This window comes from Solenopsis invicta, chromosome 7 (assembly GCF_016802725.1).
Source record: "Solenopsis invicta isolate M01_SB chromosome 7, UNIL_Sinv_3.0, whole genome shotgun sequence".
Lineage (NCBI taxonomy): Eukaryota > Metazoa > Arthropoda > Insecta > Hymenoptera > Formicidae > Solenopsis > Solenopsis invicta.
This window is the reverse complement of record NC_052670.1, coordinates 10,683,285-10,709,995: the sequence shown is the minus strand read 5'-3', so window position 1 is coordinate 10,709,995 and position 26,711 is coordinate 10,683,285. Positions and strand designations below refer to the sequence as shown.

The 26,711-nt window shown below is 34.9% G+C and overlaps 4 protein-coding genes across 6 annotated transcripts; 2 read left to right on the top strand and 2 right to left on the bottom strand.

Annotated features, from left to right (window-relative positions):
• Positions 1-1,877: 1,877 nt before the first annotated feature.
• On the top strand, positions 1,878-4,532 carry LOC105205023 (phosphatidylinositol N-acetylglucosaminyltransferase subunit C). The gene is made up of 2 exons (XM_011174316.3): positions 1,878-2,274; positions 2,638-4,532. The coding sequence occupies exons 1-2, from the start codon at positions 2,263-2,265 to the stop codon at positions 3,496-3,498; spliced, it is 873 nt and encodes a 290-aa protein (XP_011172618.1). The 5' UTR covers positions 1,878-2,262; the 3' UTR covers positions 3,499-4,532.
• On the bottom strand, positions 3,992-12,189 carry LOC105205022 (nuclear pore complex protein Nup205). The gene is made up of 10 exons (XM_011174315.3): positions 11,991-12,189; positions 11,556-11,722; positions 10,234-10,650; positions 9,759-10,050; positions 8,970-9,692; positions 5,623-8,883; positions 5,283-5,533; positions 4,837-5,076; positions 4,546-4,747; positions 3,992-4,253 (listed from the first exon to the last, which is right to left on the bottom strand). Exons 1-10 carry the CDS (start codon positions 11,998-12,000, stop codon positions 4,036-4,038), a joined length of 5,781 nt encoding a protein of 1,926 aa, XP_011172617.2. The 5' UTR covers positions 12,001-12,189; the 3' UTR covers positions 3,992-4,035.
• A 373-nt stretch (positions 12,190-12,562) lies between these two features.
• Positions 12,563-17,834, top strand: LOC105205021 (dolichyl-diphosphooligosaccharide--protein glycosyltransferase subunit STT3A). Of its 3 annotated transcripts, none has more exons than XM_026138981.2 (12): positions 12,563-12,717; positions 13,179-13,340; positions 13,433-13,600; positions 14,033-14,193; positions 14,295-14,684; positions 14,834-14,987; positions 15,114-15,352; positions 15,484-15,648; positions 15,759-15,947; positions 16,160-16,379; positions 16,655-16,843; positions 16,919-17,834. In XM_026138981.2, the coding sequence occupies exons 2-12, from the start codon at positions 13,244-13,246 to the stop codon at positions 17,062-17,064; spliced, it is 2,118 nt and encodes a 705-aa protein (XP_025994766.1). In that variant the 5' UTR covers positions 12,563-12,717; positions 13,179-13,243; the 3' UTR covers positions 17,065-17,834. The 3 variants fall into 3 exon arrangements, with proteins under 3 accessions (XP_025994766.1, XP_025994764.1, XP_025994765.1); XM_026138979.2 differs by having other exon boundaries at positions 12,589-12,818; XM_026138980.2 differs by having other exon boundaries at positions 12,599-12,825.
• LOC105205020 (tyrosine-protein phosphatase non-receptor type 23) lies at positions 17,828-26,666 on the bottom strand. The gene is made up of 15 exons (XM_011174313.3): positions 26,351-26,666; positions 25,964-26,166; positions 25,518-25,840; positions 25,317-25,432; positions 23,738-24,123; positions 23,209-23,559; positions 22,890-23,113; positions 22,533-22,765; positions 20,289-22,452; positions 19,676-20,214; positions 19,278-19,556; positions 18,939-19,123; positions 18,557-18,858; positions 18,335-18,490; positions 17,828-18,237 (listed from the first exon to the last, which is right to left on the bottom strand). The coding sequence occupies exons 1-15, from the start codon at positions 26,435-26,437 to the stop codon at positions 18,110-18,112; spliced, it is 5,676 nt and encodes a 1,891-aa protein (XP_011172615.1). The 5' UTR covers positions 26,438-26,666; the 3' UTR covers positions 17,828-18,109.
• Positions 26,667-26,711: the final 45 nt, after the last annotated feature.

Sequence of the window (26,711 nt, the reverse complement as noted above, 5' to 3'; positions counted from 1 at the left end):
ACAAGTGAGCTTCAAATATGAGTCAAGTGTGCACTTTCGATTTTATGTAATTCTTAATCTAAGAATAAATAGCTCTCATGAAAATAATGTGATTGAGCTTGTTGCAAGAACAATATGATATGATAGAAACAAAAATACGATTTTAAGAATAAAATATACTTTGCACAGGTTTTATTTATTACTGATGCTAGTGAACAGTTGTAAATGAAAAGAGCATTAGATACTTGAATGGAAACAAACAGCATTCAAATATTTATTTATTTATTTATTTAAAGTATTTATTCATATTTTACGAAACGTAAACTATACAAAATTTAAATAGAATTAGTTTTTTTTTTGTTTCATCCGATTGTTTTTTTGTTGCAATAACAACGAGAAAGAACAAGCACAATTGTTTTCCATGGTACATTATACATAATCTGAATTAAATGTTTTGTAGTACAACCTATATAAAAGGTTTACTTTTGAATCTAGAGATATTAAAACAAAGTTTTTATACATTTATTTAGGCGCGCACGATCCTGATCGCGTGCTTTAGCAGTAAATGGACCCGCTCGATGCATACTACGATCGAATTGCTCGATCAAATTTATGCACTTATTAAAAATTCTGGTTTTCTCGGTTGTACCTATTTTTAATGCAAATAAACATACAAAAACTATGCCATTACTATCGTGAAATATCAACTTTCCAAGTTGTTTTGGGATGACCTCAAAAATAAATCGTCGACACTACCGACAATGAAAAATTTTTCTACACACACACACGCGCGTGCGCGCGCACACACACACACACACACACACACACACACACACACACACACACACACATACACACTTCTTCTCACATCTACCGAAACGATTTACATAGTCGGAGCAGTATCTTCCCGTTCGTAAGAGTTTGATCCGAAAAATAAACGCAGCTATAACGATTTATAATTTTAAACGAGGCCTTCGCTAGGAAAGTACTGAATAAATCCTAGTAACGGAATATTTTTTTATTGGTTTGACGCGTAGATTCCCGCGACCGAATTATTAGTCTCGGATTCTATAAGATCACGAAGGTCAAGCAACATTCACCGGAATCGTGACTTAAGTGGGTGAGCGCACAGGAATTTTCGAGAGAAATTTCGTTCCTTATTACCATTACGATTTATTTTAAACAAAGGACAATTACGTTAAAAGAGAAAGAGAGAGAGAGAGAGAGAGAGAGAGAGAGAGAGAGTTGCATTAAGATTCCAAAAAATTAAAAAAGCCTATTTTTTTAAAAGCATAATTTGAAGACATTTCAATAATAAAGAATTTTGTAAAAATAAAAAAATGGTATATTTATTCGTGGAATTTATTTCTTCTTCATCATATGATGCAATGTTAATTACAATTATTTTTTAAGTACTGCGGAAAATAAAATGTTTCTTTATTAAAGAACCAAATTCTCTCTGTTACTATTAAACATCTTTTTTAAGTAAAAATATGAATATGCAAAATATGGGCATAAACGTATCCCATACAGCACAGAAGGCTGCAGAAATATTGTTGCAGCATTGCTGCAACGTTGTAACATTGCTGCAACGCTGCAACAATATTGTTGCAAGTTTTGTGCTGTATGGGTATTGATATGTATTAATATTAATATTAATGTAAATAATTCAGACTATAATAAATAAAAAATTACGCGAAAGTAGACGTAATTAATCATTTGTGCACATTCTCGATCCTTGTTGTGGATGCAACACACGCGATACGCGTCAGATTTTATTTACAGCAAAATGGATGTTAGCACGGACAACAACCTACATCCATTTCTCGAGAAATGGATGTGGGTTGTTGTCCGTGCTAAAATCCACACTGTTTTTAACGGCGGGTTGTAAAATGGTTGTGACACGTAGTTCCCATTCTGGCCGGAATGGATGTGCATCACTAGTTTACGGGAGTTTCGAAGCGTTGTAGGAAAAATTAGCTGCGATTAACGCAGATTAACGGGATTAACGAAAGGAAGGCATAACCAGGCATAACGTAAACACTATCAAAGCATATTCGATAAATGTTTAATTCTATTGTCGGAAATCTAAGAAATCTTGATAAAACATGATTCCATTTGGTTTCCATTGATAAAATCTATAGATGCTCTCTAAAGCATATAAGCACTCTTAAATAATTTGAAAGATGATAATTTGATTTATAATGTACAAAATGCACGTCGTTAATATCAGATTACGTTAACAATGTGTTCTGTACACAGTCAAATTGGTAGCGGTTTCTTATGAAAGATACGGTAAGCAGTCTATTATTATTGTCAACTAATGGAATTTTAACTCTTAAAATGATACTGGTGAATTTTCTCTATGTGCTAATTCAAACTTATAGTTGGTCCGATTTTCATAAGTAAAATTTTTATAGCTTAAAATAGCATTTGATAAGATATTTAACATTAAAATAGTATTGATTTAGTTATTGTAACTACTTGTGACCTGTTCCTAGCAATAAAGACAAAAAAATGTAAACAAATTCTTAATTATATAGGTAAATTTTCACTCAGAGTAGCACCATTGTAGAAAAAATATTAACAATTCCAGGATTAATACTACAAATGCTCATAATTAATAGGCAGTTTACTGATTTATTTAAAATTTTATAGGAACAAAACTTGGATAATTTTCTTAAAGATATCCAGCTCATAATGAAAGAAGTACAGTGGCAGAAGAACTTGTATGAAAACTATGGACTGCCAGACAATTACACGGACAGCTCCTTCTTAGAGCAATTGCGTAAAAATATAAAACCGAATAACGTCACCTTGATAGAAGCGATAAGTTTGGGTGCTAGCATATCTACGAGATTGAGTGTCGTCGTACTTTTCGTCATAATATTTATTTGGTTGAACAACGAATGGACCACGCCGAACGTTGTTGTAATATCAGGAAGCGTGTTAACGATCCTTGGATATTTCGTGTACAATGTAAAGGTATTTGATCGACCTGTGAAACCAACAAAGGATTTGTGGACAGTATTAATATTTCTAACGTTTGGTTACATATTATCGCCAATTTTGAAAACTTTGACAGAAACGATAAGTACCGATACGATTTACGCTATGACGATATCGATGTTCCTGACCCATTTAATATTTAGCAAGTACGGATCTTCGCCGATTTTCCTCTCGGACTCTTTGTCCATAACTTCCTCGATCTTCGGCTCGTTAATGTTGGCCTCCAGATTAGCGTCTCCGTTGCATGCCTTTTCGCTCTTAACAGTTTCAGTTCAGTGCTTTGTATTGTTACCTTACTTGCTGTCGCAAATAAGTAATAAAATTGTTGTATCAGCTATTCTGACAATTGGCACCATATATTTGCTCTTATTTGTTTCACAAACGTTTTCCTACGTTTTTATTATCGCTATTATATTCATTCATTTTGTTTGTCCACTCTGGTATATTAGGTGTCAAAAATATAAAGATAATATTTATGGTCCTTGGGATGAAGCTGTAATCGCTTCTTAAAAAGAATAGAACCAAATCTTTTTACGAATATTAAATGTACTTATAAAATTGTTATAAACTTGTACATATGTGTATATAGATATATATAACAAATATGTAAGTCAAAATTTTATATACTTATACTTTGAGATATAATATTCTATATTTATTATATATTTTTACAAAGTATTGTTTATATTATCAATGTAATAAATAATTTTACAAGAACATATTTTATTGCATGATACATGTCATATAGAAAAAAGGAGCGTGGAAGAAGAATAATAGTAGAAATTTAACATATTTTGCAAAAGATGCAAAAGAGAACAATTTGAAGCAACTATGATTTTCATCTTCATTTACATATATTAAAATCGATTGTATAGGATTCCAAATTTTAATCGATTCCGTTATTTCTAGTATAATAAATATACTGTCCCCATATTTATTCTGCATAACAAAATTGCGATTAACGACAAATGGAGTAGTATACAAAGTGAAATAAAAAAAATAATTAAAATTGAAACTATGTATGTAGACACAAATGTTAATTCTTCATTATTTTATAATTATAAATTGTAACAATCTCTTAATTCGTCTTATGAGAGCTTCGATAAAGCTACGATCCACTGTTGCATATTCATTGTGTGACGTGTCCAACAACTGTGTGATAAAAGTCTCTGTAAATGTAGAAACGAGTCCTTGTTTCAATTCCATTAACGTTTCTGACGAAACCTTCCATTCTATCATACTTTCGTCGATGCCACCTGAAGATACTGTACAAACAAATATATTACAATATTAAATGTTTAAAAACTTGTGCATGTTATATGGGAATATCGTGTAGCTCCGTGTAAGAGTGAACTCATATAAGTTACAAGTTTGAATTTACATATATCTCGTATATATGGATTTTTTAAATTCATAATCAGTAGCGGGAATCATAGAGAAACTTTAAATTTAGGTAACATATATATACAGACTGATAGTCCCACTCGCTCTTATCATTATTATTTGTATGTGCATAAATATATTTATGAATAAAAAATTGAATCGTATTTCACTAACCGTGCACTCTTTGAGTTTGCCGTGATATGATCTGCATGGTATAAAAATCTAAGTGACTCCAGAGAATATACAAAGTGTGTTCTATTATAAGAGAACAGTATTTTATGCTTTGCCGCTTATCCTTTATCCAACGATTTAATTTTTGTTCGACGAGCATTCGTTGCTTTCCTATATCGAGTTCCACTTCGTTGTCGGACATGTACTGTCAATAAAATCAATTGTATTAAACCTCTAATACACATTGATATATGAATAGTAAATTCAACATTGCAAGATTTAAATAGTACTTACTTTTTTTAATTCCGCTGTACTCATATCGCTTATCACCACAGCTTTCTTTATTAGGGAATCGAGATGCGGTAACTCGATGTGCAGCAAATTTGTCACGGAAACCAGTTGTTCGACAATTGTGCCCAAGCACACTCCACCAGAGGTGTCCTTCAATTTTTCCTGTCTTCTTCCGGGCTTTGGCGTTAAGTGAGGCTCAAATAGCACGTTCCGTATTTTCTGATCCATACGACTGTGTTGCATCTGAAATTATTTGTATCGGAACATGTACATAGATATTGTCTATTTCTATCAATGTACTTACTTTTTATCGTTTTCTAATTTTTAGGACTAGGAAAAGATAAAAAGTTAAATCAAGATTAAACATAGATAAAAATAGAAATTCATCCACTAAAAACTCGAAAAAAGGCATTTAAATATCTCCAACAGGTCAGATACTATTACATTACTTGATTGCGTGTATATAACATGACGTTGGCGACTATTTGTATGCAAGAAATATATTGCTGGTTCGCGTCAGCTTGCTGATAATTGTGATTTATCGGGATCGACTGCAATTGAAATTTGTTTAATAACGATAGCATCAACTTCTGTAACCGGTACAGATGCGCTCGCAATTCTCTCATGCCAGTGCTGCTCTCCAATTTGTAATCGTCTATATTTATTTTTGCCAATTCCTCGTCCACAAGTTTGTACATATCTGAAAAACGTGATTATATATTTATATAAGCAAATACAATTATAATAATATACCAAAAATAGTTCACCTTATATTATACTTGTACAAACCTATATTAGCGGATCTAGATATTACTCCCGTGAGACACGCAATCTCCTTCAAGAAGAGCACGTTGGCGTGCGAAAATGCGTTCCTTAGGGCCATTTCTACGGTGTCCCTATGACTCTGTAGAAATCCACAGACTTGCACGGCGCACGATTGATTCTCTGTTCCTAGCGTGGTGAACAAAGCGTCGCAAAGATATAAAGCCGGTAAGAAAATTTGCTGATAGCGTTGGCCGACCGAAGGTATAAACGAATAATCGCTACTCTCGAAGCCTATGTGCACGTCAGGGTGCTGATCGAATGCGCACATACTGGACATACAGGACAAGATTTTGTTCTCCAACAGGCTCTCGGCGCCTAATCTCGTCGATGCCATCCTACAGAAGATCGCCATCTTCGCCTCGTACAGGTACAAAGGCCGCATCGTCTGCGGCTCCGGTTGCAGCATGCATCGTAGCAGACTGTCCGATTCTAATAGACTATCTATCATATGCTTCAAGTAGCCTCTGCTCGCTAAATAGATCATCCACGCGTTATCGTAATCCAATTCCAAGATCTTGTCCAGGCACGACAACGCGAGCATCTTGCATACGTCGTGCCCACCCGAACAATTGTGGCACAGAATGTCCATTAGCTGATTTCCGAAATTGTTGATGACCTGAATCGTCGCGTAACGTTGCGAACGTTCCTGCACGGGCATAAGCTTGTTCAATGAATTGTCCAATTGACTAATGTACATAGAGTCCATTGCGCTTACGTGCTCGGATTTTTCCAAGCCAACGATACTTAAGAAGTTTAATAGAGCTGCGTAAAGATGCGTCACGACTTTCTGCGAGGACGCGCCGGCATTTATGATCCATTGTAAAATATGACTTAAAATAATTTTCATCATCGTTGTATTCGACGGTGACGATGGCAATAATTCATTGTCCGATTGAATCACAAAACTGTTTCGCAAGTTTACCAGTAGCATTAGGACCGTGCCAGATACTAACGTTTTAATTTCGCTCAAAGCTTCGCAGGACGTCATCTTTTGTAGCAAATCGTGCGACAAATTCAATAGAAGATTCTGCCGTTGAGCCACCGGCAATTGTTGATTCGTTGCAACGGAAAAAAGTATCTCCGTGGTTTGGCACCAACCTTCTACGAACTTAACAGTCGCGTAGGATAGGACTTTGGTTTGATTCTTTTTCAATGCGTGCGCTAGTATAGACTTCACTTCTTGCTGCATGAGCTTGCGTTGGGTGGCGGTCGCGCTGCTCTGCGTAACCGTCAGTTCCTCGGTGATGAGAGAGTGCAGCTTCCTAATGTCGATCAGCCACGGACCGCCCATCAACGCGACGGGAATGCTGCATTTACCCAGTACCATCTCGATTTGCGACGGATCAAAGAACTCCCATGATTTTGTGGGTTCCAGGTACAATTGGAAATCGATGTAGTGCAAGAGATCCATTAGAAGCTTCTGCGAAGGTACAATCTGGTCCTTGTCTTGACTGAAACTTCCCACTAACCGATGAATCAGAGAAGTCTGCAAACTACCACCAGCAACTCGCAATTCGATAGCCGCTATTTTTAATAGCCAAGACATGCAACCGAGTTCGGTCGACCTATTCGGTCCTTGAAACGGTAATTTCGAAAGATGTCTCTGCACGAAGTCCTGATTACTCGTAGTACGTAAAAATCTGAGAACGGGTGCCGACGTTTTGCTATTAGCCGCTAACGTATGGAGATAACAGTAGCAAGCTTCGGTTATTTTGTCGCGACCGCGCTCGAGAGATTGCTCCAGAATGCCCAGGATAGAGTGCAAGCAAGTACGCGGAAATCCGAGAATTCCCGGTTGCTGGATAATGGTCTTCCTGATGTCCTTCGTTATTTCAAAGCCGAGCAAGTAATGGGCGAGATTAGGTGCAGGCCGTGTGATACTGTGCATCATCAAAAGTAGAATTCTTTCTTTGCAGTTTCCAATCGACTGCCTGCTCTGATCATCCACTCTAACTATCTCGTCGTCTTCCTCCGGGATATTATCCGTGTCTAGGCACTCGACAAAACCGTGCCTGACATTCGTCGCTAAAGTAGAAGTTGTTGTAAATGTTGATAGCAATTCAGAGTCCGCTCCAGGCTCGCTAGTTACGCCGTGAATAACGCCAACTGCTACGAAAGCCTGTTTCGGTAGCCACGAATTGTAGGAAACGTATTTGACGATATTAATCATGTGATCCGGTTTGCCAGTGCGAGAATTCACTCCGAGCAGCAAGCGCGACAGCGCGGTCATAATTTTCGTGGATGGTATGGCGGTTAACTGCGCCATATAATTGTTCTGGATCTTTAATCCACGTTCCAATATCTCCAAGCAATAAAGGCTGCAACTTTCGAGATACTTCTTGCCCAGAAAACTATCGTAGGTATCGAACAGATGGCAGCCTTCGTCCAAGATGTATAATATCACATGTAATAGTTCGGAATTGGTGTGCAATTGTGTCATTAAATGATATCCTGGAGCCGAATTGACTAGGGTGGATTCACCGCCTTGCAACTCAACTTTGCAGCCCACAAAATCTTCAATAGTCGGTTCGTACTGCTTTATTAACTTCGAGAATATCTTTAGACAAGCTTCCGCTACCTCCCACTTCTCAGCGGGATTTTTGTACAAACGAGTGTGAAACCTTAGGAAGACAGTATTAATAATAAAGTGCAGATACGGATCGAATCCTGGATTTCGTTGGCCCACGCCCAACAGACGTGGTATTGGAAAATCAGTGAGCACATCTAATAGTTCCAACATGGCGCGTGTCAATGGGTACTCCTCATTTCTAGATTCGATCTCTTCTAATTCCGTTTGCACGCCTCTCGGCTGGTAACTGCTCGTCGTTGGTATAGTGGATAGAAACTGAGCGGCCTCCAAACTTTGCCAAACGATGGAGGAGCTTTCTGGTGATCTGGCCAGTGCCGCGAGGGTTCTCACTAGTACGCCCTTCAAAGGTATTGGCATCGCGCAGCTCACCAAGCCGATCAAAGACTGTAAAACTTTCCAACTCGGATGGTCGCATATCGCGACTCTCGACATCTCGTCGTTCTTGGCTATCACTTGGACAACTAGCAACACTGCTTCGAGACCTTTAACTTCCTGAGGCATAATTCCCTTTGGATGACACCTTTGTCTATATACTGTATCCTGACTAGGAGGTAATTCCTGTCTCAAATTGTAATAGTATCGATTTAAGGAATTGAAGAAATGATCCCATGAAATAGTCGCTGAACCAGATGAGCCTGTACAACAAACATTCATGTAAACTATAAAACAACTAACAAATAATATGAATATATTTTGCTTACATACACTTAATTACACTTACCGTTTGGTTTAAAAAAATTAAATGCGTATCTAGCTGCTTGCGGCGACGAGGCGAGAGACGCTATCATTTTCATATAAGGAACAAATAAACCTGCTGGTAATATCTCTCCGGCAAGACGTATAAATTTAAATAAGGCAACCTGTCTAGATGGCAGGCGACTGATGTACGCGGGAGCTGATACATGAGTCGTATCAGTATGATGACACCAATAATCCATAGCCAAATTTAATTTCAATGGATCTTCCTTATACAATTCTGCTACCATCAACATTAAATATTCAAAATGATTATCCAGGTTCATCGGAGGTTCGATGCCTTCCTGTTGGAATGCTTGAATCAAGCGCATAGATTCATCAGCGCGACTACGTAATTCTTTGACTTTAACGGGCATCAATAATATAAAGTCAGAGATCAATGTGTGAAAATAGCGAATATAAAATTCCTCCTGATGTATGCAACTATTCTTGAGCAAAACCTCGGCCATAAAATGGAAGGCTTTGTTAGCTAGAGCTGCTTCTAGAAGTATCTCATCTTCCGCGGTGATGTTTTGAGACTGAAATTGAGTGGCAGTTGTTTTGATGGTGATCATAGCTATGGCTAAAGCAAACTGTATCACTCCTCGCAATCCAGCACTCTCCCAATTTATGTTAGTGGATATTAACTTTTGATTCAGTTCTTCCAGTGCTTCTCTTTCCGTTATTAGTGGCATTGAATTAATTAATTCTGAAATAAAATTATAATTAATACAAAAGTTTTATGTTGATAGGTTGTAAGTAACAAAATATATACCTTCGCCATTTTCGCGACTATGTAAGAAACTAAAATTGTAAGCATTCAAAACAGCCATAATGAGTGCAAGTGTAACTTTGTCAGGTCCTCCTTCACCCGCTTCGGACTCTACTTGACGTGTTTGTAATATAGATAATAAACGAAATAGGATTATATTCGGAAGTGACGATTGAGCGGACCATAAGTACAAAATATCAGCCAGATCTTGTCGTGTGTCATTGTAAAGCTTCATAACCATCTGATGATGTTTTGCTCCACCTAATGCTCTATTTTGTTGCAGCAAGTCTTGTTCCTATTTAAAATAATTTTTAGAGATTAGTAATCTAAATATTTAATACATAAAAAGTATTATCAGCTAAAATATTACCAGCTAATTTTTTAAATTAATATATTTACATTTTATAAATCTTTACAAAAAAAAAATAGTAATGTATTTTGTACAAGATTTCTCTTTATTTCTTTCTTCATGGAATACCTTAGTGGGATCCATTTCCTCTAATAAGGATAAAATCCTATTTAATAAGCCATCCTCTTGCAATTTATTTGTATAGTCTGTAATATGTCTTGTAAGAGCAATCGGTGCATCCACTGCCCAGCTGTGACCAATTCGAGTGTGCACTAAGGTCCTCAATACTGATGTCAGTGCTTTTCTTCCATCGTAATACAAAAGAACAGCTGTTAAACCGCGCGTTAAACCTGGATGGTGCGGCATTTGAAGTTGAGCCGTACAGAGAAGATCCAGTGCCATGAACTCGTTCAGGTCATACATATCTGATATAATAAGAGTTTCATCCACTAACTCTTTTGATAATATTTGATGACCCAAACCGGGTAGTGTAATACCATCTGTTACTCCTTTTTTAATTTCCTCGCGACTTTTCATATTTTTTGGCTGATGTATGAAAAATATAATATTAATGTAAACACATAACTAAAACACTGTAATATATTTAACATTATATTTATTATATTAATTTTTTAGTAAAACTTATTAGTAAAATAAGGTACCTGAGCCAAATAAGGTTCACATAACTTATTTTTTACAAATTCTATTTATGAAGATGTTAAAATAAATAAAGTGAGAATAAAATGTTTATTTCAATCACTCATGAAAATAAAATTATCTTCTATATAGAATATTTGTATTTTTAATAAAACTTAAAAATAAATTGCAAATAACAAGGAGGAAATATTATCTTTCAAATCACTTTTAAAATAATTATTAATCATAAAAATAAAATCTCTTATGGTCTACTCTACTGTTAAATATTATAATTACCTTTAATTTTGTCAGTAATTAATTTTGTAAATTCTGGAAATTCTTGACCACTTGTGCAATTTTAGCTTCTCAAAAGTTAGCATCATTAGAAATCATTATCATCTTTTGCAAGCAACATATAATAAATAACAATGGCCACAACAATAAAGGAAGTGAACCTTATTTAATATGTACATTATTTATAAAGAAGTATACTTATTCCAAAAGATCAATGTATGTTTTTTTTGTATAGTTAGTAAATTGAATAATATAATTTGTAATAAATCACAAAATAATGTATTTAATAAACTTTACAATGTTTTTTTAAATAAAAATGGCTTATTTATCCACTTTGTTACAAGATTTTGTTATATTAAACATATTACTGTTGACTTTGAACAGGGTTTTTAAGTGATAAATTTAAAACTTAGCTTTAGTTCTGACCTTAGTAGGCTCAAGTAGCATACATATTATTCTAATATATTAATTTTGATAGTTCATTGGTCATTTAATAACAAGAATTAAGAAAAGATACTCACTGGATTCTTTAATATAGTAAGAAAATTTTGTCTATGATTTCGCAAAGCTTCTGTGAGTTCATGATACTGAGGATCTTGAATATCAGGGACTGATATTACATATTTCTCAACAAGACTTTGCAGTTCTTTGTATGGAGTCCACATATCTTCTGTTGTTGCTCCTCTATCTATATAAAAAAGAAACACCTCTTTTTAGACACTTTGAAATCATGGTTAAAAATAGAAAAATAAATAGTAAAATAAACATAAATAAGTATATAAAAATAAAATCTTATTAAAAAAGAGAAAAAGATGAACTATGCAAGAAGTTCAGTTAAAAAAAAACGGGTTTAACATGATTGAAAAATTTGTTTAGAGGTTTGAGAGGTTAAATTAGTCGCGCGACACTCATTTTAAATTTACCACGTGTTACTAGACACATTCTGATGCCATTACCTTCAGACATCTTTTTCACATTAAGGGCGACGTTTCAGAAACAAATCACAACTAACGAGATACCGTAATTAAGTGTAAGCCGCACAAGTTTCGTAAAACATAAATACCGGTTGATACCGGTTAACCTGACGGGTGCTGGCGGGAACCGAGAACCAGCGATGCCCATGCCAATTCAGCCAGTTTAGAACGGAGCCTTTTGATAGCCAATGGAGGGGATGGCTGCATCATTTGCTTCATTCTTCTTTTGTCCACGTGTAGGTTCGAGATCTCGAATAAAAAGAGAATTAACCAATCGTCTTGAAATAATCGGCCAACTACCTAATGCGATTGGCCAATTTTCCTTCCGTTCGAGATCTCGGAACGATTTCTAGCACCGTGGACACACATTTCTAGCATCGTGGCTTTTAATTTTTTTAATTTAAAAGTCTAGAAAATTTTAAAATTTAAATGGCACTTCTTAACTAATTCCTTGAATTTTACTTATTTTTTTAGAATTCAATTTTTCAAAATTAATAATTAATAATTTTTTTATCGAAAGGAAAAAGCGATGTGGCGGATAGATGACGCTAAAGTCATTTTCTCATTCCACTTGATCATCTTCTGATCGTGTGGGTCGTAATCTATGGCTTTTTTTTGGAAATATTTGTCTCGCGTTCATCGCGTTTCTTAGTTAATAATTTAAATGGTCACATTGTGTTTACGCACATTTGTTGTATAAAATAATTTTGTAAGTTTCTCTCGAACCATCAGCGCATCTTGTTGAGCGCAATACGGAAGAGTGAAATATGCGAGTTGACGTATGCATATGTCACCGGCCGGTAGTTTTGTGTACGTGGTACGATGGAGTTCTACCCGGCGTTGTTTGCGAATGCATGTGCACTGTCGTAGGCGTGTCAGATATCCAAAAATTAAGGAGCGTTTATTTGTAAACGGAGACGCTCATCGCTTGCAATTCGCTCGTCGTTTTGCTCTGCCCATGAGATTATAACCTCCTCAAGTAGCGGGCATGTGCTCAAGCTGCATGGATTATACAAAACTACCTGTTCTCATTCCTTAGAAACCAGATTTATCTGCCTGTCTGAACTTCACGTCACGCAAAATCTCTTTGATCAACAATAACGATGCGTGCGCCGCGTGCAAATATATATACAGAAAAGATGGATTAAAGGAGCTTTGATCTGTTTGCAGATTGATGCTGTAAGAGATACAGGATTTATTTCATTTAAAATTGCTGTGCATTCCTCCGGGCCGACATGGTGACGTTATTAAGGACGAGGGGTCTGCGTATGACGGCGCAGAAGCAGGAAACACTTCTGAAATTAACTGTGCTTTCCTTAGCAGCAATTTTATGTAGGTTTATTATTATCTTGGATTTATCAGATAAAGAAATATCGAGATTAGGTGTGTGTACTCACTCTTATATTTATTGTATTTTCTTTCAGCATTTGCAACACGTTTATTCTCAGTACTAAGATTTGAAAGTGTTATTCATGAATTTGATCCATATTTCAATTATCGTACTACAAAATATCTAGCTGAAAATGGATTCTATAGTTTCCATAATTGGTTTGATGATCGTGTTTGGTATCCACTTGGCAGGATAATAGGAGGTATTAATTGTATGCTGATAAGTTTTCACACAGATCCAAATAATACACATAAAGATATCTGTAAAACATTTTTTAAATATATGCAAAAATGATGTATATGACATTTCTTAATTCTCCGAGGTCACATGGGGGATATAATGATCCCAATAAATTTTTAATTTTAATTTAGTCTACCTCAAATTCAGATATATACAAAAAATGTGATAAACATTTTGTATCAAACAAACGTGAAATTATATTCTAAAATGTTGGAAGAGTGTAGAATTTTTTCAAATTTTTTAAAACTCAAAAATTTAAAAACGAACCAATAACTCCTTGTGTTCAGGAAAGTAGTAAAAAACAATAGTGTCCTCAGAGGATTAAATATGTGTTGTTGAAGAATCTCTGAGAAAGAGAAAGAAAGGTGTTAATATTCATTAATGAATTTTACAGGAACTATATACCCTGGTTTGATGATAACTTCAGCAGCACTGTATCGTATCTCATGGTTACTGAACATCACATTAGATATACGCAACATTTGTGTCTTCCTTGCTCCATTATTTTCAAGTTTAACGACAATTATTACCTATCTCCTTACCAAAGAGTTAAAGGTACAACTTATATATTTTTTTATTGATTTAATACAGAGCACCTTTGAAGCAGATACAGTGGTATTTTCTTTTATCACATTCATTTAATTTTATCTTTTTAGGATTCCGCTTCAGGCCTATTTGCAGCTGCAATGATTGCAATTGTCCCTGGCTATATATCTCGATCAGTTGCAGGTTCTTACGATAATGAAGGCATAGCGATCTTTTGCATGCTTTTCACATATTATATGTGGATCAAAGCTGTAAAAACAGGAGCAATTTGTTGGGCCACGTGCGCCGCGCTGGCTTATTTCTACATGGTGTCTTCATGGGGCGGATATGTCTTTCTGATTAATTTGATTCCGTTGCACGTACTGACGTTGATGGTGACTGGCAGATTCTCTCACAGGATATACATCGCATATAGTATTTTATATTGTTTAGGAACTATTTTATCTATGCAGATCTCATTTGTTGGTTTTCAACCTGTTCAGAGTTCCGAGCATATGCTTGTAAGTTGCGATAATATTCTTAAAACATTATTAAAGATTTAATATTATTTTAATTTTAAGCACAATTTAAATAATATCCAACTTTATAACATTAATTTACTTGAAATTTTACATACAATCTTATTTACTTCATTTTTCGTAATTTTTAGGCACTGGGTGTTTTTGGTCTTTGTCAGATACACGCATTAGTGGATTATTTGAGAAGTAAATTGTCTCAAAAAGAATTTGAGATATTATTCCGTGCTCTGCTTGTTGTGGTGGTTACAACTTCATGTGTAATTGGCGGTGTTTTAACCATTACAGGTATTAACTTTGTATTTTTTATTTGTATATATATATATATATATAACGCTCATAAAAAATATATGTATCAAATATATTATTTAATGATATATTTTCTTATGTGCATATTGCTTAATTTTTTTGAAGGAAAAATATCACCATGGACTGGACGCTTTTACTCCCTGCTTGATCCATCTTATGCAAAGAATCATATTCCGATAATTGCTTCGGTCTCTGAGCATCAGCCAACATCATGGAGCTCCTTTTACTTCGATCTGCAGATACTTGTATTTTTGTTTCCATCAGGCTTATACTTCTGTTTCTCCAAGTTAACAGACTCGAACATTTTCTTAATTTTGTATGGAGTTACTAGTTTATATTTTGCAGTAAGTAAAAGATCATATATGACCTTACAATTTTAAATATTTGTAGAATATATAGACAGTTTTTTTATATTTATTTTTCTATATAAATTTTATTTATATTATACTTAAATAGTACTTATTTAATATTTTAGGGAGTAATGGTACGTTTAATGTTAGTACTTGCTCCAGTAATGTGCATTTTGGGTGGAATAGGAGCTTCTTCTCTATTAGTCACTTACATGAAACAAGTTGAAAGTGGAAAGGTTGTCGATAAAAAAGCCAAGAAATTCGAAAATAATTATATCTTGAGAAGTGAGGTAAGTTTTTAATATTTCGAGAAAAACAGATATGCTTAAATATGATAGTTAGACGCGGGAAAAGTGTTATTAAATTAAAAAAATTTATAGAAATACAAATATATTTCCAGATTGCCTCATTTTTCATCTTAGTAATGTCTATACTCTTCCTATCCTATACTTTTCACTGCACGTGGGTGACAGCGGAAGCTTATAGCTCACCTAGCATTGTATTATCTGCACGATCACCTGACGGTGGACGAATGATTTTTGACGATTTTAGAGAAGCGTACTACTGGCTACGCATGAATACGCCCGAGGTAAACGTTGCTAGTTTTTTTTTTAAATATGAATTTTTGAGTTAGAATTTATAAATTTAATGTTCAACTAAAAATACAGATATAAATAGATAATATATAATATAGTATATGTTGCAATTTAACTAAAAAATTAAAAAAAATATTTTGCGATTTGGAATTGAAAGAAAACTTTTAAAGAAACGATAAAATTGTGTATTTCATGTTCTTTTCAGAATGCTAAAATAATGTCATGGTGGGATTATGGGTATCAGATAACTGCGATGGCAAATCGTACTATTTTAGTAGACAATAATACATGGAATAATACGCACATATCAAGAGTTGGCCAGGCAATGGCGAGTTCCGAGGAAAAAGCTTACGAGATTATGAGAGAATTAGATGTCAACTACGTCCTTGTGATTTTTGGAGGGCTCACTGGCTACTCATCAGATGGTGAGTATAATCTAGGACAACAATGATTTCTGTTAATTTATTATTTCCAAAACGATTTAACAATTTATCTTACTCATTTATTTGTAAATCAAAACATGCCGGAGAATCGGGATTGAACCTAGTACCCGTTGATTACAAATAGACTGTTTTCACATATCACTCCAATACATGATTTAGACTTCTATGGACAGATATAAAAATTTTATTATTTAGATTTAAAAAATTTTTATACATATTGTTAAAAATTATTAATATTATTAATGTATTTTGATTAGACATAAATAAGTTCCTATGGATGGTGCGCATTGGCGGCAGTACAGAAAAAGGAAAGTCCATAACCGAATGGGATTATTATAATTCCGCAGGCGAATTCCGTGTAGATAAAGAAGGATCTCCAATTTTGCTCAATTGTCTCATGTACAAAATGTGCTATTATAGATTTGGCCAAGTCTATACTGAAGGCGGTAAGAATCTATGTTTGATCAAAACTAGTTCATAGATTTTGTAATGATTATTGTATCGTTGAACTTTTTAAACAGGCAAACCTTCAGGTTATGACAGAGTAAGAAACATGGAGATCGGAAATAAAGATTTTGAATTAAATACATTGGAAGAAGCGTACACGACGGAACATTGGCTGGTGCGAATTTACAGAGTGAAAGATTTACGAAACAGAGGTGCTTAAAATACTCTAACCCGGATTCGCGTGAACAAAAATCTATTGCCATGTCATAAATCTTTTGATATTGACGTTCAGTTATGTCCAAGTTTCGCGACAGTCACTCACTGCGGATATTAATACTTATACATGTATTACTGCTCATCGCATTGTAATTGAATTTTTATAAATGAAATGTAAAGATAAAAAAAATAACATAAATACTGCTATATGATTAGAACACAATTGATTAGAATTTTAAAAGATATACGTTTAGCATATATTTCGGCAGCATCCTTAAAAATCATACCACTGTCATACATAATCGCTTAGCGCGTCACCTGGCGCGCGGCGCGACCGCGCCTCTTGATACTGCGGGTAAAATTATTAGAATTTGTTTTTGAACGTTAGCATATGTATATGCTTTAAATATAAAAGAGAATGTTTCTCTTTATAATAAATATTTCGCATTTAATGCGCTATATATTAAACAATTATATTGTCTAAAGTATCTTCGTTATGTGCGAATGCATTATGTTCGAAAAATGAATGTATCATGAAGTTTATATTATAATCATTTTTCATGGAAACAGGAATATAGTCAGGAATATTTAAATTAATTGTATTAAAGTGCTAAGTGAAATACAAGTTACGTTATATTTACCTAATTAATGATACATTACAGCTTAAAATATATCGAAATATAAATGAAGCAATGCAATTAGACTGCATTGCTTAGGCCAATTAAAATGTATAAACGTGAAAAATGAATACGAATAAAAGGCATGTGTTTTATATTTTTTATTCTATATATTTAACAGACAGTAAAACTGTTAAAACTTAAGGATTAGCACACAAATACTTGAATAAATGTCTTTTTATTTCAAAGCTAATTTAGATTGCATTATTACTTTTTAATTCCATATTGTAACATTATTTATACAAGCTATCTTAAAAATTCTTTCTAGCTCGATATTTGTATCAATCACTTTAACAAAGATAGGAATGCCTATTTCGTTTAAATAATCATTTAAAGCTGCACAGTGGAATTTACATTCTTAGCGTTGTGTAATTATCTTCTGATAGACCACAAAGGATCCAATTGACTTAAGGGATCAATGACTCTGCCATTAGATTTTTCTTGTGACGATGAACTTTTAGCCGACGCGCTATCGCTTGTTAAAATGGTTTGTGTTTTTCCTAAAATAAAATAAAAAAATGAAATACACACTTAGAAAATTGCTCGTTTAAAACTTATATTGCAAATCAATTTACCATATTTTTGCTAATTGCATACCTGGTTGCTCAGAATCGGGACGCTGTATCCCCACACCAAGATTATGAAGAAAATCATCTGAAGGATGGCACTGTAATTTTCGCGATGTTTTCTCTTTGTTCCCTTTGAATCCATCCAAATTTTCAAACGTGGCCCGAGTAGATGACAGAATACCACCTAAGACAAAACAGTATATTAATTAAACAATGTTTAATTAAAGAAAAGAAAAATGATTTCTCTTACGTTTCATTAAGATATCCTGAGCATGGTACAATACTAGTCTGTATGCAAATAATAGTGATTCCTTATTTACGACTTGTTTGCGACATTTCGCAAGGCCTTTAAAAACCAGTGGTACATCTACGATTCCACAATCAGCTCGTATGTGACACACAGTCGCAGCGGCTACTAAAAACAGACTGCTCAACGAACCGCCGTCTAAACAGTGTACAATTACGGGCTTAGGAGAACAACGCCTTAATGCCTGTTCTGTCATCACGTCGCTTGAAAATGCGAGTATAGCGCCAGGACTACTCGGAAAACCACTGGAAAAATAAAATATATTAATCATTGTGATATACTATAACAGTCTTTTTTAAATATTTCAATTACAGAGTTAACTTACTTTGAAGGCCACACAAGAAATTGCATGTGTACAATGACTCTCTCAGACTTCTTTTTATTATGTTGAATAGAAAGAGTTCTTTGAATATATGTTGTGTGGTTAACTATCTTCTTTAGTGAAACAGTGAAATTTCCTATGTCCAAGTTGTCCTCCTCACTTATGGGCCAATACAATTCTCCATTTAACTACAAAGAAATTTTATTAGAATATGAAAGTTTAGAAAAATGTCATAATAAAAAGTATTATAAAAAAATATTTATGTGAAAAATTTCAATATTTAGCCTTTTTCAATTTTCTAACCGTATTACAGAAATATAGATTTTATTTCTATACACAAACCTGAGCGTCAGATGTTAAGCACGCAATAACTTCACTCTCTTGTTCCCAGACCATCGTCCAAAAAACATCTAATTTATCCGTTAAAGGTGTTTGAGTTATAATAAATGCTGTAGGTATCCACTGTGTGATTTCCATGATGTGGGATGCATTTATGTATGATGAAACATCCGATGACGATATTTGTACTCGTGTTGTGTCGTACGGAATACAATCAATTGTTCGATTTTCGGACGAGTGAGCTAACGCTACAGTACTCGATTGTTTTCCATTTTCTCGTTCCTAAAAGAAAAACGATAACTTTTATAAATTCGAACATACGTATATTAAAAAAAAAATATTTTTTATTTGATTAAGAGATGCGGTTAGTATAACATTAGCAAAAATTATTTTAAACTTACTTCGAAGTCCTGAACTTCCTTCCACTTGATATCAAGATTCGTTGCTCCGCTTAAAGTCTTTACGAGTAAACTATCTACGAATTTTTCATATTTCTCAACATCATTAATAAATTTTTGTAACGCCGCTGGTTCTCCTAGAGGATCTCTTTTCGGTTGAACGTCATTATACCATGTATCCCATACGATTTGTAAGTTCTCATGATCATTTTTATCTTCAACGGAAGCTGCGACTTCTTGTTCAGTTTTACAGGATTTATCTTGTTCGCTCTTCTCTGTCTTATTATCTTCTGCATTATCGCCTGTTGTCGTCTCCTCTTTCTTTTGTACTGTCGAAAGAGGCCGTACTTCTGGCACAAGAGGTGCATGATTTATAGTAATATCGAGGTCAGAAAGAAGATCGACGTTTGATTTCGGTTCTTCGGATTTGGTCGTGAGTTTCATCGGATTAGCGCTTGTCGTTGTATTCGTTCCATTGTTGACGGCCTGCATATACGTCTGATTGTAATTGGTGTAATTTTCCGGTCTTGTTACCGAACCAGCTGAAACAAAATGATATTAAAATGACAAAATAATTTCTTAGACACACAAAAAAACATTGGAGAATATAACGTACCTTGACCCTGCATTTGAAGACCGTAAGGTGTGGTATAATACGTATCGTTTCCTGTTGGAGACTGATAAGCTTGACTGTATTGTGAAGATGGTGTTTGACTGACTACAGCATTATTACCCGCATTCGTATATCTTGCGTTTGTCTCTTGTTGTTGATAAATGCTACTGGCCGTGATATTGGAGGACGTCACCGAAACCGTCGCCTCCAATGTTTGAGAAGTCTGTGCACCTTGAGGCACGTAAGTGTAGCCCTGTGCCTGATTAGTAGGATTATATGTGTACGCCATTGTATTCGTTCCATGCGCGTTTTGCATGTAGGCATAATTTTGGCTTTGCGAATAATTTGGATACTGCACGTATCCCGAGTAAGGAGCTTGCTGCGAATATTGATAGGATTGTGAGTAACTCTGAACCGTTGTCGGTTTCGCGTGACTCTGTATCATTTCTGAACTACTGGAGTTGTAGGCGTATGTGCTGGATGTATGGTCCCCAGGTAACATGGTCTGTTCGTACGGCGTACCACCCGTAGCACCATGCTGATAATTCTGATAAGTACTTGGATAATTCGGAGTGACGGTGTTCATTTGTACTTGTGTACCGTACGCAGCGTACGTTTTATCTGTGTAATTCTGCGTACTTTGTTCCGTACCAGTCTGTTGTGAATACTGCACAGGACTAACGCCATGTAAATTCGGAGAGTACGATACAGAGACTTCATTTGTCGATGGTACGGAATGTATAGACTGATTGCTCGTACTTGGTTGCGGCGATTGCATATATTGTGTCGGAGGAACAACAGCTGGATCGTACGCCTGAGTGTACGGGACTCGCTGGGTTTGCAGTTCCGCTGCGCTTGGATTGTAATATGTGGTATTCTGATAGTTTTGCGAATATGTGATGTCAGAGTGGACAGTTTGAGGGAGCGAATAATTCTGCGTCAACGTACTGTCTTTTGTTGGCATCGTTTGTGGAGATCTAGTAGCGTTCTGACCACTGTGAAACATTTCTTGGTTCAAAGTCGTCTTCTGTTGATTATCATATTGCTGAGCTTGTTGCACGATGCCATAAGAAGCTTGTCCTTGACCGTCCGTCAACGCGGTGCCGCTTGCTGCTGCGACTCCGATCGTAGAGACAGGTATTTGGGGTACTGGCTGCGGAACGTGTGTGGACGTCTCAGATGTCCCACTCTTAACTGTAACTTTCTCTTGATTGGGAATATATGGTGTTGTAATGTTATAGCTATTATAACTCGTTGGAGACTGATAAGCGTCATATTGCAAAGCAGTATTAGAAACATTGTAGTTTGAAGAGACATCATGGAATTTGTCTTGCGCAGTGGATGTGGATAGAGTCTGTTCATTAGACAAGTAGGAACTGGAGGGATATTGTACACTCGAATTAGATACGCCTGCAGTTGGCGTAGTCAGAGTCGGCTGCTGGTAAACGCTCGTAGTGCTCGTTGTGGTCGGCAAATAGTTCTGACTTAAGATGTTATTAGCAACTGGATTTTCGTAATAAGTCTGTGTACCATACGAATACGGAGAACTCGTTCTATAATCAGCGTATGTGGCAGGATAATAATGTTGCGACTTCACAGTCGAGGACGGAATTTCCGACACGGGTATTGTATTTGAAGACTGAATTACATTCTTGTTTCCCATGTCAGTTGTCAATGATTTCGAATCCATTTGCATCGAAGCAACATGCCCTTTGTATAAGTTATAATACGGATTTTGATAACCGGTGCTGCTTTCCACTCTGCTGTTTAAATAATCCTTCAGCTTCAGGCCATTACCAGATCGAGGACGTCCTTGATCGTAAGTCGATGGTATTGTCGTGTCGGTCTTTTCATACGTGGTGTTCTTATTGTCCTGTGCGAGTATCTGCTCTCGCTCTTCATCTTGCACCTTACATGTGCTTTTAACTCGCTGTAACAACTTCGAAACATTTATTTCTAATTTTCTGTAAAATTCTAAGCCCTTGCTCGATTTAGCTAGCAAATCCTCATACGCGTCGTAAGAATTGATTAAAGAAGATATAGTCATTTCTCTACGTTTCACTATTTCCTCCACATTTTTGCGTACGTTGGCAGTCTGAGCATATGCATCTGTTAAAGCCGCTAATATATTGTCTTGTGCAGCGAGATTTTGTTCTATCAAATTCACCTGTAATTTAATATTATAAACTCTTTTATTCAATTTACATATTAAAAAATATGATACAATTTGAATGAAATTTTACTAACCAAACTCTGATGCTTGCCAAGTTGATCCGAAAATAAACGATCTAGAGAGACAGATTCAGACGTAGCCGTGACTAGTAAACGTGTTAGATCATCTTGAACAATTTGATCTCGTAATTTGGTAAGCAAATCAAGTCTCTGCATTCGCATCTCGTCTACTTTATTTAATACACGTTTCAGCTCTTTAATATGCATTTTCTCAATCTCTTTAGCTTGTGATTTTTCGGAACCTTGATCTAAAAATATTGAAAAAATAAATTTATATACTGGACTTAAATTCAATAAGCTATTTAAAGTTATATATTACATATTTATATATAATAAATATTATTTGACATAAGAAATTTATACAAAAATTACCTGCAAGATACGCGTTTGGCGAAGGAATCTGGGCCATTAAATCAGCTAACGGTTGCGCAAGAATTTTTAAATTTTTTACATGCATTGTTATCGCTTTATGAAGAGCTTGATTACTTTCAGAAGCCTTGTTGTGTGCTTCCTCATATTTCTTAGCTTCTCTCGTTAAATCTGTCGCTACTATTGATGGTGGTCTTTTGCCTACTGCGTCTTGGTATTGTTTTTCTCTACAAAAAATTGAAAATCATTAATGATACGGTCCAACTATCAAATATTAGAGGCTTAAAACTTTTAACAAAAATGAAAAATGATTAATTAGTACTTTTGTTCCTCCTCCAACAGAAATTTTAATATTTCTTTTAGTACTTTCTCAACGTCTTGGCTTGTTTCAGATAACTTTCCCATAATATCTAATAAATCCTGAATAACATGTTGTTTTGCATTAAGAGCAGCACAACGTTCGAGTAATTCTTCCGGGAGAGGTAAGTCTTCCCATTCTTCTGAAGTCTGTGCATCAGGATCCCATAAATTCATATGTTCTAGCTTCAAGGAAGTAAGATAAGTGTTCAAATATTGGTCTTTTTCGTCAATTTTTGCTCCAATAAAACGCAATATTTTGGCTTTTTCCTCTGAGTAAAGAGAATTGGCTTCGTGTACTTTCATAGGAACAAATCTATAAAACAACATATATAAAGATTAAATTCATATAAAAAAATTAAGCTATCTAATGTTCGATAAAAAAAATAATAATGGGAAAAAAAATAATTTTATCATTTATTCTTTTTTTTAATTTAATAATACAAAATTAAATTATATATTATAAAACAGATGTTAAAACAAAATGTAATTACCTTGCAAATATATCTTGTCCCGAAACCTCTGGATCATTTATGTTAAACGATATTCCTTTAACTAAAGACGCGCCTTTCACCGAAGCAAGGCTCTCTTTTTCAGGCACTTCTTCGTGATAGATAAAATCGTTCTCATTTTTAGCGGCTTTTCTCTTGCCTTCGATCACATCGTTGGTGAACGTGAGCGATTCCTCCACTGCAGCTTTCTCCTCTTTAACATTTGCAAAATCGTAGATCGTATGCGCCTCGTTAAGGGACGCTAATGCGGCATTATAAAAAGCTACTCGCTCTCCCATCTTCCTTTGTTCCTCCGCAGCGAGACCTTGGTAAAGATACGTAACGGCCATGTGGTACGCTTTTTTAAACTTGACGTAGCGTTTCCAGCTCTGCAAAAATTTCGATTAATTATTTAACTTTATTTATCTCAAAAAACTAAGTTTTTTTTATCATATATTATATTTGCACAACGACGATTATAACGATAACGAATTAGTAATTAAAAAATAAAATAAATTTGATGATTCATAAAATATATATAGTAACTCAAGAATGCAATATCAATATATTTAAGCTCTAAACAATTTAAATTATGTCTCTAATCAATTTAAATAATTCCATTAAAATCCTGTACTGGATGTATAATTTATTGATTAATTTATTAACTAATTAATAATGTAAACGTTTCAAACCCTTTTTTAAGTCCTCTTTAATGCAAAACTTAGCTAACAATTACATAGAGCAAAATTAGTAATAAGATAAGTATACCCTATATGGCCTACTTGCTGTTTCAAACAACATAAGATAATTATATGGTAAATTGAATAAATAATACTATTGTGTCATACAGGCTAGCAACATGACTTGTTTGCTAAATTGTGTATTCCTTGTTGACAGGTTGTGAGATCCAAAGTAGAATTTTCTTGATTATGTTTCTCATAATCTAATCTAATATTTCATGGAAAAGTGCTTTCTATAAATATCAAGTGATAGTTGTTAATCTTTGCAATTCATATTATTGTATATTTTTTTATACTTTTTATTTATACTTTATAACAATGTATTTAATTTATAATTTCATTATAATGTTTTGTTTATAACCAAAGAAAGAAAACTCTTGGTAAAATAAAACTAATATGGCCTAGATTAATAATGAGTACACACACATTAATGTTTTTTTTGGTACTTTTGTTACTTCAGCTCATAAATTTTAATCCACCTATTAAATTTTAATTAAGGTGCTTTTAACAAGAAAAAATTAAATCAACTGTTTACTCATGGATTGTTGACGAAAATAGTTCTTTGTGTACTCTTATATGTTAATATGTCAATAAACATGTCAATACATTAATAAACTTATAAACTTAATAAATATTTAAAATTGTCTCATATTTTAAATTAATGTTTAGAAATCTTTTCTACTTCGAATCTAGCCATTAGTTTTTAATTTTGGACTCAACAAAAAATTAAAAAATCGCAAAGTGATTAAGTAAGTCATACAGGATATACAATTATTTTATATATAAATATTGTGTTTAAATTCTGATAAGAATTCAAATATATAAACCATAATTTGACTTACCTTGTAAATTTTGTTACCCACAGTATCAGAAATAGTTCCAATATCTTCGACTCCACCTTGCTCCAATGTGGTTAGGGCCATGGTGAAGTAATCTACTATTTGCTTTGCAACTTTGGCTGCATAATATATACATCTTGTACAATGACAGACAAAGCTAAACCGTTAATGATTGATTTATAACTAACAGCTGATGAAACGTACCTACAATTGTTGGCTTACGATTGTCCAGCATGCTCTTCTCCAATATGCACTCTTGAGCTTGTGCTAAGGAAAGCTGATGCATAAATGTCATCAATTCTGGTGACAGATCAATACCAGATGGCTGGGGAAAACTATTCTTCAGGTGTTCAAAGGCCCAAGCTGCGCACTGGAAATGAGTACATGCCATCTTCATTCCATCTGCACTGTTTCTCTCTGTTCGTGCCCCCAACTGGCTGTGCATTGCTCCAATATTGTATAAAATCGATATTATCTCAAAACGGATGCTACCCAATGAACACACCAAGTTTGCGTAAGCATCTCTCCTGAAAAAATATTTTATGATTTAACAGAAACATAATCCACAGTTACAAATTCACATACAATTATATTAAATGTTAAATAATTGAATATATATTAAGTGTAATAGAAAATATAGAATTTTATACCATGTAAATGTGACTGCTGCGGGACCTTCTTTGTACATGGGAAATCTGCTTTGAAGAAAATGCAACTGACAATAATATTTCTTCAGCAGTGCACACCCAGCCATGTCGACTGGCGGTCTGACTGCCATCGAGCGTAAGCTTTCCAACTGGTGTATCTCATTGTTGTACGATTCTGGGTCCTCGTTGTAAAACTCTTGTATATACTGTAAGAAAAAGACGAAAGAAGCAAAAACGCGGAAATATCCAAAAAATGACCGCGGTGACAAGGCTTTATCAGCAGTTTCGACATTCCGTGCGAATAGTAGATTCACGACTACGAAACATCGAACGTCGCGAAGACTGACTAATTGGATATATAAAAAGAAAACGAGATAAACTTGTACGTACCTGTTTGAGCTTCGGCCCAAAAGTGGTCGGCTCCGGACTGACTTTCAGCTGGAACCATATCATCGGTAATCTCGGCACTGCCTCCATGTCGGCTCGCTTTCTTCGGTCCTCACTTCGTCAAACTCGGCGAACGCTGACGGTCGGTCATCTGTCAAATTCGTTGGAAGTGTAGGATTCAGCCGAGACTACATACACCACTCTTCGTCATGTACTACATATGAATTGATGATATGAGTGACAAGGGTCCGATTACGGATCTCTTTGGGGAGCGTACGCAATTGAGACTCGCCAACGACACTTTCCGTTCATGGAAGCGGGTATGGGGTCGCTCGACGGACTCGAGAACTTCGCTCTAGAGCGG

What these genes read in the sequence shown, in the direction of transcription:
- LOC105205022 (XM_011174315.3), bottom strand. An exon ending in GTACAGCGGAATTAAAAAAA is followed by an intron (nt 4,748 to 4,836) that starts GTAAGTACTATT and finishes TTTTATTGACAG; the next exon opens with TACATGTCCGACAACGAAGT. An exon ending in GCAAACTCAAAGAGTGCACG is followed by an intron (nt 4,254 to 4,545) that starts GTTAGTGAAATA and finishes TTGTTTGTACAG; the next exon opens with TATCTTCAGGTGGCATCGAC.
- LOC105205021 (XM_026138981.2), top strand. Translation starts at nt 13,244, where the DNA reads ATGGTGACGTTATTAAGGACGAGGGGTCTGCGTATGACGGCGCAGAAG. An exon ending in CGGTGTTTTAACCATTACAG is followed by an intron (nt 14,988 to 15,113) that starts GTATTAACTTTG and finishes ATTTTTTTGAAG; the next exon opens with GAAAAATATCACCATGGACT. An exon ending in ATTATATCTTGAGAAGTGAG is followed by an intron (nt 15,649 to 15,758) that starts GTAAGTTTTTAA and finishes ATATATTTCCAG; the next exon opens with ATTGCCTCATTTTTCATCTT.
- LOC105205020 (XM_011174313.3), bottom strand. Translation starts at nt 26,437, where the DNA reads ATGGAGGCAGTGCCGAGATTACCGATGATATGGTTCCAGCTGAAAGTC. An exon ending in TGGGTAACAAAATTTACAAG is followed by an intron (nt 24,124 to 25,316) that starts GTAAGTCAAATT and finishes AAATTTTTGCAG; the next exon opens with AGCTGGAAACGCTACGTCAA. An exon ending in GGACAAGATATATTTGCAAG is followed by an intron (nt 23,560 to 23,737) that starts GTAATTACATTT and finishes GTTGTTTTATAG; the next exon opens with ATTTGTTCCTATGAAAGTAC.